Here is a 12,155-nt window from a genome sequence, read left to right on the forward strand (position 1 = left end):
GCCTATTACTCTACAGTACTGCTGGGCAAGCAGCAGTTGTGATCCATCTGTCAGTGTGTCCTCTGCTGTCACAAGATCCTTGCTGCAGATACTGCCACATTCTGTCCCTTTCCATTATGGATGAGGCTGGAGTGTCCCTGTGATTTTTCTGTACAGGAGTTACAGTGCCCCTCTACCCAGTTTTCACTGTATCTCCTAGGCACAGAGCAGCTTGGCTCTTGGGATTAACATAAAAGGAGACCAAAATTCAAATCCTGCCTTTGCACCTCCTCAGAAATCAGTCACCTTTGCTTTCCAGAGGGCAGCAGGAGCTGAGAGGGTATGAATTGCCTTTTGAATGTTTGGTGTGAGAGAGCTGCGAGATTGGCTGTGCCTGCAAAGAAAGGGTCATGGTGTGAATGCAGGGTCAATACATTGCCCTTGGTGGATGCCTTTCCCCCTTCCTAAAACTGTTTGCAGCCTTTTTCTCCCCTCAGTTAAAAGGCTTTTCTTGATTATTATACTGGTATTTTTTAAGCCTGTTTGATGAGTGATATCAACTGCCAGGGAATGCTACATTTCACTCCCCCTCATTAACATTGTAAATTAATTTAGGACTCATTTAGATGCAGGATTAACAACCTGAGGATTAATCCACTCTTTATGCAAAGGACATACTTGGGATGAGCAGCCTTTCGTCTCACATCACTCAATTAGGGAGCAGGACCATCTCTTGGGAATCAAATGATATTTCTGCCTCTGCTCGCAAAGGAACTGCTCAAGGTTAAGGCAGAGGCCTGGGAGGCATCAGTCCTGGTCCCAGCTCTACTGTAGGCTTCCTCTGCGACCTTGGTCAAATGCTTTTGCACTCTGCATCCACTTCATCCAATTTGCACATGTAGAGAGGGCAGACAGAGAACAGACTGAAAATTAAGAGCAGTGTTTCTGGTGGTTTAGGGCAGGGTGTTTTATTTCACCAGGGTTAAGGGGACGTGGGCTGTGGGCCAGCTGCCAACACACCAACTTGCTAAGCTGAAGTAATGCATTTAATAAGTTTTCAGTTACGTGCCCCTACCCTGACTGAGGTGAAAGAGTGGTTTATTTTGGGAGCACTCCCTCCCTGTGATGGCACTGTGGGTAATACATTATTATGGATGGTGGAGGGGCAAAGTCAAGCCCTTAGTTTTCAGATCAGGAAAAGACAACAAACCCAAAGCCAGCCAACCAAAAACCAAACAGAAAACATTGCTTTTCTCAGGGAAAGAGCTATCAGTTACAAAACTCTTGACACAGCAGCAATCTGGCAATATCTCAGTGGCTCTGTTTTCAGATGCTAGAGAAATAAATAACATTTCTTGCAATTAACAAATGAAATGCCCTGCTGGAGCTGAGCTCTTATTTGCTGGCAGTAAATCATCTGCAGAAGGATTTCATCCACCGAGGGGGGGTGGGGTGTGGGGGGTGAAGATGAAATACATGCTTTGGCAAGTGTCATTTTCCACCAGAATATTTTCTTGAAGGCACTTTGTGCCTAATGACACACTGCAAACCTGCTCCTCTGAGTGCAATAAATAAATACAAATAATTGCTGTGGAAAAAGAGCCTGATGGACAAGCAGTGCCACTCTGGGCAGAACTGATTGATGCTACTTACAATCAGCAGCACTTGTAAACCTCAGCCTTTCTGTTCTGGACATGTGCTGTGCACACCAGCTCAGCTGAACCTGGCTGTCCCACAAGGAGAGCATTTCTAAAGCCTTAATGCAAACTGGGATCAGCTGTTTGATATGGCAATGTTGCCCAGAGAAGCTGCAACTGCAGCTCATGGAATCGTAGAATCAGTCAGGGTTGGAAGGGACCACAAGGATCATCTAGTTCCAACCCCCCTGCCATGGGCAGGGACACCCCACACTAGATCAGCCTGGCCAGAGCCTCATCCAGCCTGGGCTTAAACACCTCCAGGGACGGGGCCTCGACCACCTCCCTGGACAACCCATTCCAGGGCTTCACCACTCTCATGGGGAAGAACTTCCCCCTCACATCCAGCCTGAATCTCCCCACCTCCAGCTTCATTCCATTGCCCCTAGTCCTATCACTACCTGATATCCTAAGAAGACTCTCCCCAGCCTTCTTGAGGATCCTTCTGTGCCATGGGCTGCTGGAAACAAAAAGGAGATGCTGCAGTGGTTTGCACAGTTTGAAATGGGGTACTGGTCGATGGTAGGCTGAACATGAACCTGCAGTATGCCCAGATGGCCAAGAGGGCCAATGGCATCCTGGCCTGTATCAGGAACAGCGTGGCCAGCAGGAGCAGAGAGGTCATTCTGCCTCTGTACTCAGCACTGGTTAGGCCAAACCTTGAGTCCTGTGTCCAGTTCTGAGCCCCTCAGTTGAGTTGCTAGAACATGTCCAGAGAAGGCCAACAAAGCTGGGGGGTGGTTTGGAACACAAGCCCTATGACGAGAGGCTGAGGGAGCTGGGGTTGCTTAGCCTGGAGAAGAGGAGGCTCAGAGGAGACCTTCTTGCTGTCTACAACTACTTGAAGGGAGGTTGTAGCCAGGTGGGGGTTGGTCTCTTCTCCCAGGCAATCAGCACCAGAACAAGAGGACACAGTCTCAAGCTGCACCAGGGGAGGCTTGAACCAGATGTTAGGAAGAAGTTCTACACAGAGAGAGTGATGGCCCATTGGAATGTGCTGCCCAAGGAGGTGGTGGAGTCACATCACTGGAGGTGTTTAGGAGGAAACTTGATGGGGTACTTGGTTGCATGGTTTAGTTGATTCGATGGTGTTGGGTGATAGGTTGGACTTGATGATCTTGAAGGTCTCTTCTAGCCTGGTCTGGTCTATTCTATTCCATTCCATTCTAAATCAAAGGCCAAATGGCAGAGCTCCAGAACAGTCTCAGCTCTAGTGTGCTCATACAGGAGGAAGGATTTTATGCAATATATTGGTGGCTAAAAGTTTCACAGGCAAGCTCTTGGCAGCAACTGGGGACAGCACAGAGGAGAAAACAAATAAAAGTATGGAGAAAAATGTCTTTCTGGCACACTATTTCTAATCCTAATAGAAGCCTTACTTTTTTCCCCAGAAACATAACAGTTCCAGTGTGGTTCCCTCAGGCAGATGACAGTGACAAGCCAACCACAGCACCACAAAATCTGTGATTCCAACTAATAATTCCATAGGAAGTCTCCAAACGGGATTGTTTCTCTGCTTAAAATATGACTCCAAGCTCTCTGGCTGCTCCTTGCAACTCCCCATAAAGATCAAAAAGTGATGTCATAATTACATGAGACTGCTACTCAGTGCCAATCCAGCCCATTGGGAAAGGCACTCCTGCAAAGCACCTCTAGACTCGAGGCCAGAAAAGCTGAGCTCGTGCTGGGGTTGCACAGCTCCGACTGCAGCATTAAAATGCCTGCCACATTAAAAGGACATCACAATTGCAGCAATCCTTCTTTAAACACAAGGAGGAGAAGCTTCTGTAGCTAACAGCACTGAAATCACAGGGATGTTGTTAATCCAGGAGGTATCAAGGATTCAATGGCTGTTAGCCTTTCCTGCAGCTCTCCCCCCCCCAGGTGCTTGCTCCAGTGAGGATTACGTTTGCATGCCACACTGTACTGCCAAATTCTGTGCATTCAGCAGGTTCTCTGTAGGGCACATGAAGGACATTACACACCACACATCAACATACAGAGAGTTTCATAGTTTCATAGTTTCATTCAGGGTTGGAAGGGACCACAAGGATCATCTAGTTCCAACCCCCCTGCCATGGGCAGGGACACCCCACACTAGATCAGCCTGGCCAGAGCCTCATCCAGCCTGGGCTTAAACACCCCCAGGGACGGGGCCTCGACCACCTCCCTGGACAACCCATTCCAGGGTCTCACCACTCTCATGGTGAAGAACCTCCTCCTCACATCTAGCCTGAATCTCCCCACCTCCAGCTTCATTCCATTCCCCCTAGTTCTATCACTACCTGAGATCCTGAGCAGTCCCTCCCCAGCCTTCCTGTAGCCCCCCTCAGATACTGGAAGGCCACAATGAGGTCACCTCGGAGCCTTCTCTTCTCCAGACTGAACAGCCCCAACTCCTTCAGTCTGTCCTCACAGGAGAGGTGCTCCAGCCCTCTGATCATCCTTGTGGCCCTTCTCTGGACACGTTCCAGCACCTCCAGATCCTTCTTGTAATAGGGGCTCCAGAACTGGACACAGTACTCCAGGTGGGGTCTCACCAGGGCTGAGTAGAGGGGGAGGATCACCTCCCTCGACCTGCTGGCCACACTTCTCCTGATGCAGCCCAGGATCTGATTGGCTTTGCGGGCTGCAAGTGCACACTGAGAGCTCATGCTGAGCTTTTTGTCCAGCAGCACCCCCAAGTCTCTCTCCTCAGGGCTACTTTCCAGCCAGTCACTGCCCAGCCTGTTAAGAGAAGTGAGAACAACAGGCTCCTGCTGGTTGGTGTTCTAGCAAGCACAGTCAAGCAGGTGCAGCGGGAAGTGAAAGAGCAAGGTTTGGTTCAGATATGCATGGCATAGATGAGAAGCAGGACAGGGTCTGTTCAGGTAGAAGCAGATGGCACAAATGAAACATGTGGCACCTGCAGCTCATGTAATATACATCTATTCAAAGTTAGCAGGCAGAGGAGGTGGTCTCAGTGTGAATAAAGACATGTTAGAGCAGTATAGGCTGTCACCATAAGCTAATGACAGGAAGAGGGGAGTCAAAGGGAGCTGAAAGAGAGTTAAGAGAAGTGAGAACAACAGGCTCCTGCTGGTTGGTGGATCATGAGATTTCTGGTTTAGGGAAGGTAGCTGTCTCCTGTTAGAATTTAGTTGTCATAAATAATATCATTAGGTTTGCTTTTAGTCCATTCTGCACTCAAGTCATTCTGAGCCCTGATCTGCCCATCAGCAAATCAAACCTCAAATAAAATCCCCACATTCGTTCATCCTCCTAGTGAGAATAACATTTCACAGCCAGCGTGCCCAAGGGCTGTAACTGAAGAGGTCTGAAAGCACTGAGAAGAGGAAGGTGAGAGAAACCAGGGAGCAAACAAATGCTGTTACCTGTCTGTAGTAAGCCAGCCCCACTGTCCTTGACTCCAAAGTGCTGCTGGATGTCTAGTAACACACCTGCAAGGAAAACAGAGAACAAACTGAGTGCCTTCAGTCGCTGAAAATCACACCATTCCAACCTGTGAAGCATCAGCAAAGCTTCAAATTCCAGTAGTTTAGACACCTAACTCCTAAAGTTTGCACTTTGGCTTCTTTTCTCTAGGTGCACACTCAATAACTCGGGGCTACTGCAGCAACAGCAGATGTAAGGCAGATAGAGCATCATGCAAAGACCATGGGAGTGAAATCCTCATGCATGAGGAGCTGGTCTTTGCCTTCTACTTGAATAAGATCAGGAGGTTCTGTTTTGTTTTCTGCAGAATCCAGATCTCTTCCTTCAGTTATTTTACAGACATGCAAGGAAACTCATTCTGCACCACAGATGCTTCAAATGTTTTGACAAGAGAGACAAATTGAATCCAGGATGAGTTTTAGCACATTGTCTCTGTTGAGAGAAGATATCACACAGCCATAGGGGTGGTGATGGAAGTTTCTGCATTAAACTGCTGCTGGGGAGGGGTTTCTCATTTCCAAAACAAACATAGAAAATAAAATCACAATGTTTTAGTAAAAGTGAGTGACCAAACCTACAGTTTATAAGCATCTTCCCCCAGGCAAGCAGCACCAGAACAAGAGGACACAGTCTCAAACTGCACCAGGGGAAGTTTAGGCTGGAGGTGAGGAGATAGTTCTTCACAGAATGAGAGATTGGCCATTGGGATGTGCTGCCCAGGGAGGTGGTGGAGTCACCATCCCTGGAGGTGCTCAAAAAGGGAATGGACATGGCACTTGAAGCCATGGCTTAGTAGTCATGAGGTGTTGGGTGACAGGTTGGACCTGATGATCTTTGAGGTCTTTTCCAACCTTATTGATTCTATCATTCTAAAAGCAGAACCAAGCCCAACCTCCTCTCTTCCCTGAGACCAAACATATTAATTGATGCAAGTAAAACTAATGGGGTTTGGTGGCATTTACACACTCAGCTAGCTGGGCATGAAACATGTTAATGCATGCAATGTCAGGTACACCTCAACAGACACACTTGAGTAACCCACTAGGCAACAGGGAAAACCCACAAGAGAGCTTTTGTAGCTCATCTTGGAGGACACAGGTCCAGTTGTGTCAGATAAAGACACCAGACCCATCAGACCACATTTGTCTGTGGTCTAAAACTGCACTCTTCTTGGGTCTGGAACAGAGACAGTTGCACTTTTAATATCTGGGACTTCTTCTTTACTCCTCCAAAAATGGGGATATGCAAGTTTTTCAACATGAGAAACACCACTCTCCAACTACACTGAATAGCTATAAAAGTTCACCACCAGCTCAAAACTTGAACCCAGGCTTGGTCCACAGTGATTCTGCTCATCACTGCAGGTCTCAGGAATCAACAAAGCATTTGACCTGAACTCGCTCACCATACATCTTAGCTTCTGGGCCTGCCAGGATCACACTAAATGACAAGCACAATGAGATAAAAGACCCAGGGCTAACTATTCCCAGAAGACATGTGGAACAATGCCAAGAAACCAGACATAAATTGAAAGTACTATGAGACAAGAAAAAGATACAGAGAAGGAAGGGAAAAAGTAAGAAAGCTAATTTGTCCTAGTCCTTCTTACCTGTACATCATCATCTACTCAAGGCATCATTCAGGCTGGCTTTTAGACCACCAGCATCTGCCCAACAACACCAGTGCAACCTCCTACAGCAATGCCCCATCCCATACTCTCTATCAGACTCTTCAGCCACCAGCAGAGAAGGCTTTCAGTGGAGAAGGGTGTGAATCCTATCAATGAGTATCAATACCTGATGATGAGAGTGGGTAAAGAACACAGAGCCAGGCTCTTCACACTGGTGTTGAGTCAAAAGAGGCAAAGGGCACAAGCTGAAACATGAAAATTCCCTTTAAACATGAAAAAACCTTTTTACTGTGAAAGCAGCCTGAGCCTGGAAAGGCTGTGAATTCCCCATCCCTGGGGCTATTCAAAGCCCAAAAAGGACACAGACCTGAGCAGCCAGCTCTAGCTGACCCTGCTTTTAGCAAGGAGCTTGGACTAGGTGATCTCCAGAGACTGCTTCCAACCTCGATTATGCTGTGTCTGTAATTTTCTCAAGTGTCTGATTACATCCACCCTGACACAGTTTTCCCCAGCCTGTCTTTACCATTGGAGCATTGCTGTCTACTCTAATTTCAACAGGCACTTCTTAATTTCCTCTTGGTTGGCAGATTTACCTCCCTTTTCAAAGTGCCCTGGCATTTCTCGCCTGTCCTTGCCTCACTTGCTCCACTAATAACTAGGATATCATTATCCAGGCAATATCTGATGAACTGAAGAAATGTTTGCCTTTGCCTTAGCAAACCCCTCTGTGGTTTAGCTGACTGACTTACTCCCCTTGATGTCCCAATATTCTGCAGAGAGTGGTTCTCTTGCAACCCAGCCTAGAAACCTGACTTAGTTTAAGCAGCTCTCAACACCTTCAATTTGGTGCTCCTAATCCTGTGATCTATGTCCACATCCAGAGCTCTAAAAGGTGCCTGAGATGCCTACAGCAACATACTCCTAGCCATGCCAGGATGCCAAAAAAGACATTAAACCCCCCAAAGTTACAAGGAGCAGGAGCCTGGGATGTGATGGAAAACATAGCCTCAGAAAACAAGACTGAGTCCTGTGTCCAGTTCTGGGCCCCTCAGATTAGGAAAGATGTTGAGATGCTGGAAGGTGTCCAGAGAAGGGCAACAAAGCTGGGGAGGGGTTTGGAGCACAGCCCTGTGAGGAGAGGCTGAGGGAGCTGGGGTTGCTTAGCCTGCAGGAGAGGAGGCTCAGGGGAGACCTTGCTGTTTACAACTACCTGAAGGGAGGTTGTAGCCAGGTGGGGCTTGGTCTCTTCTCCCAGGCAAGCAGCACCAGGACAAGAGGACACAGTCTCAAGCTGTGCCAGGGGAAGTTTAGGCTGGATGTTAGGAAGAAGTTCTTCCCAGAAAGAGAGATTGGCCATTGGAATGTGCTGCCCAGGGAAGTGATGGAGTCACCATCACTGGAGGTGTTTAGGAAGAGACTGGATGGGGTGCTTGGTGCTATGGTTTAGTTGATTAGATGGTGTTGGGTGATAGGTTGGACTCAACGATGTCAAAGGTCTCTTCCAACCTGGTCTGGTCTATTCCATTCCATTCCATTCCATTCCATTCCATTCCATTCCATTCCATTCCATTCCATTCCATTCCATTCCAACCTGCTTAACTCTATTCTATTCTATTTTCTGGAAACCAGAACAGCAAGGGCACAGAATTACAAAGGTGCCTGCACTGGAAAGCAGAGGAGGTCTTCCAGTTCATTACAAAGAAATTACCTGCCCAGTGACAATGGCTTTACAGTTCCACAGTGCTTTTGTCCCTGACAAGAGATGATGTGCTCTACAAGCCTTACCTACTGTAGCCACAAATGAAATTCATTTAGGACACTGAAGTGCAGCCACCTTGGATTAAGCCTACAATTTCATTCTGGTAGTGGAGAGGGAACTGGGTTCTGTAGCTAGTCAAAGCAATAGGACAGTACAGAACCATAATTATAAGTCCTGTCTGAGCCTGGAAGAAGGTCTCAGATGCTCAGGAGAGATCTGCATGTCTAATTGGCAGGAATTTCCCACTCCATGCCTATTTTACATTCTCTTTGGACCTAAGGTGTTTTGATATGGGATTTAGAGGATCAAATTAGAGGCAGCAGCAAGAAGATGATGCAATCCATGTATGAAGTGATAGGGAGCTGTGGGAGCTTCCCTGCTCAGCCTGCTCACATGGAAAGACACTCCTCTGTTACATTTGCTCAGCTCTGTTTTCATCTCACCATGGCAATGACTCACCCCAAACTTTAATAAGATTTTGGGATACAATTAAGCAATGATAGACCAGGAGAGAGTAGAGGAAAATGACAGAGCTTTTGACTTTCCCTTCTGTTTTTTAATGGTGGGAAAGCAGAGATAGCCGGTGCCAGGCTCCAGACAATGATCATGTTGCTTGGAGAGATGTGCTCCCAGGTGTCTCCCAACACCTGATGCAACCCAAGAAAGGGAAGCTGCCACATGTGGTTTACAAGGCCTTTCTTGGATTAAAGTTCAGACCTATGCCCCAGGAGGATCTCAAAACAGCCATGAGCAGCTAACAGGCACCACTCTTCCCAAGACAGCCTCTCAGCAGGGTTGGAGGCCATTTGAGATGTTTTTATGACTGCATGGCACACATCAGGGCTATCACTTTTTCTTTCTTAAGCACAATTGGCAGTTCTAGGACTGAACAAACAAATGAGATACACAATGCCAACCTTCCAAAGTATCTTACCAGCTGAACCAGGCATTGTTCATGCTGATGTAAGGCTTGGAACTCAAAGAGATGAAACACAGGGCAGCACCTAGCCAGGAATGCTGATCAGGATGGGCACAGAGACAAGACTCACTGGGGACAGCCAGACAGCAGAAGGACAAGTTACTTCAGTCCTATCTAGGTTACTTTCCTAGTGGCACTGATGTCTAAGTACCCAACTAAGACACTAAGGCACTTAAGTGATTTTTGTGGGCACTGGGCATGAAAAGGGATTTTAAGAGCAATTTGGAGGATAAAAGGTCTTTGGGTGTGGAGTGTTAGATAGGGAGAGAATGTCAGTAAATGGGGAGGAAGAATGTGGCTGACCTCACCCACCCAGAGTGTCAGAGGGTTTACAGGATCTAGTCCAGGATTCCGCATAGACTTCCCTCCTATCCCTTAATGGCCATTTAACAAACACTGAATATAAGACACTCGATTCTGAGGCTTTCAGAATGCAGACATAACATTTAATGCCTAAGTTACCTCTGGTTTAGGGGAAACACTCTGAGAAAGCCAAATTTCCCTGCAAGTGCAGAGCTCAGGCTTCAAACAGGGAGGCAGGTGGCCAGATCACGCAGGAGGCAAAGCTGTCTGCCTAAAGAAGCTTTGTGTTCCTGACCAGGGCTACAACCAGAAGTTGCAAGACTGGAAGGTCATTTGATATGGGGTTTAAAGATGCTCTGCAGAGGTCATCTCTTGGGGGTTGGTCTCTTCTCCCAGGCAATCAGCACCAGAACAAGAGTTGGTCTCTTCTCCCAGACAATCAGCACCAGAACAAGAGGACACAGTCCCAAGCTGTGCCAGGGGAGGTTTAGGCTGGATGTTAGGAAGAAATACTTCACAGAAAGAGAGATTTGCCATTAGAATGTGCTGCCCATGGTCTAGTTGATTGGATAGGGCTGGGTGATGATAGGTTGGACTGGATGACCTTGGAGGTCCCTTCCAACCTGGTTGATTCTATGATCTCAGTACAGCTGTCTTTCATGGTAACCACCATTTACAGAACCACACAGGAGCTCTACTGTGCAGTGTGCTTTGGTTATCCTTTGAAACATAAAGGAATGTGGGCACTTCATGTAACCACTGCTGCCTGGCTATCTGCATAAAAACTTGCCATGGTGAGAAAGAGCATTCATAAGCTAAGCTACAATCAAATCACAATTTGAATGGGAAAATAAATAAAGGAAGACATTAGAGCTTCTCTGCCAGCCTCCCATTTTCCACTCACCAAAACAAAACACCATGATTTGATTTCAAACTGCTCCCAAGGCAGGTGCAAACCAGGCAGAGTTAGCTTGTGCTCAGAAACCAAGCCAGAGGTTTTTCAGCTCACCAAGCCTTGCATCAGTAATGCCAAAGCACAGTCTCTAAGCACTGCACATGCTGTGCTGCAATACCATTTAGCCAACCTAACTACTTTTAAAAAGCACTTTTAAAGGTACCTTTTTAATGGGGAAGCCCACAGCTTTCCACACAATGCAGGGCAAGCACTGACAGCAATCCAGGGGGTCCCCAGCACCCTCTCTCCTGCCCCGCTGCAGCCCTGGGCTTGCACCACTCTTTAGGGAAGCCTCAAAAGAGGTAGAGGAGAACCCAGACTCACATTCTTTTGGCTGCCAAAGAAGCAGAGCAGACTCTGTACTGAAAACTTGCTTCCTCCATTGCTTATTGTTACATACCTCTCCTCATGAAGACATTTTCCTTCCCAAGCTGTGCTCCCTGGTTCTTCCAGGGCCACCTCCTACAGGTGAAGGTAACTAAGCAGGGATAGCCAAGCCTGCCCTCCTAGCCATTAAAGGCACAAGCCACCTTCCTACCATCAGGCTCTTCCTCATGCCTGCAGCCATATTCAACCTGCTTCAAACAATGCATTAAGGATGCATAGGAGTGGTGCACACACCTGTCTGTTCAGAGACATGTGAAAAGATTAGGTGGAGAGGAGTTTATTCTGAGGTCTCCCTGATTGCATCTTCACTGCAACCCCAAGGTGTGACTGCAGTACACACAGAGATCCCTAAGCTTCAAACGAGCTGGCTTCAGCTCAGCCACCCACTGGCTCACAATTTGGACCCTATTTAAATGCCCAGCTGCAGAAACCACCGTGGTAGCCCTGCTGATATTTGTACCTCAAGATAAAATCCCTGCTGCTACCAGAGCTAGCAAATGTAGAGCTGAGCCCCAGTACCACCTTCTGTGGATTGCCATGAGAGCCTTCCCTGCCTTACAAGCCCGAAGATGCAGGCTTGCTCTTTAAGTATCGGCAAATGAGTGCTGACACCTTGCTTGAGAACATTGACAGGAGCTTCCTTAGGACACAGACACACACTGACTCTCTATTCTGCAAAACTAATTGGCCCTGTTGTATGACATGACAGCATGCATTGGTGAAATACTCTCTGGTTTTGAACCAGCGTGGCAGGATTGAACAGAAACAAACAAATCCAACCCAGCAACCAGGCAAATCCAAACAAGGCTTTCCTAAGACCTGCTCACGCTGGCATACAAGAAACCTGTGACCTAGAAAGCACTGAAAGGAAGCTGCCAGCACCCACAAGGGGCATGTTGAGAAAGAGGTTCCTCTGAGGAATAAAGCAGAGCACTGTGAAGGGAAAAAATCCAGCACAGCAGTCAGAGCGAGCCAGGGTCTGGGTGCCCAGCATTGCATCATTTGCTGGCCATGAAACAGCTGCTTAAAAA

At 47.5% G+C, this 12,155-nt stretch overlaps 1 protein-coding gene across 2 annotated transcripts in view; it reads right to left on the reverse strand.

Annotated features, from left to right (window-relative positions):
• SPNS2 (SPNS lysolipid transporter 2, sphingosine-1-phosphate) overlaps positions 1-12,155 on the reverse strand; it is a 182,422-nt gene that overhangs the window by 132,596 nt on the left and 37,671 nt on the right. For both annotated transcript variants that reach the window (XM_068154482.1, XM_068154481.1), the window contains exon 2: positions 5,051-5,116. In XM_068154482.1, the coding sequence (XP_068010583.1) occupies positions 5,051-5,116 (66 nt within the window). The remainder of the gene's footprint in view (positions 1-5,050; positions 5,117-12,155) is intronic.

Source organism: Melanerpes formicivorus, unplaced genomic scaffold (assembly GCF_026170545.1).
Source record: "Melanerpes formicivorus ecotype bairdi unplaced genomic scaffold, bMelFor1.0.p_v2 SCAF_29, whole genome shotgun sequence".
In the NCBI taxonomy this organism is placed as follows: Eukaryota; Metazoa; Chordata; class Aves; order Piciformes; family Picidae; genus Melanerpes; species Melanerpes formicivorus.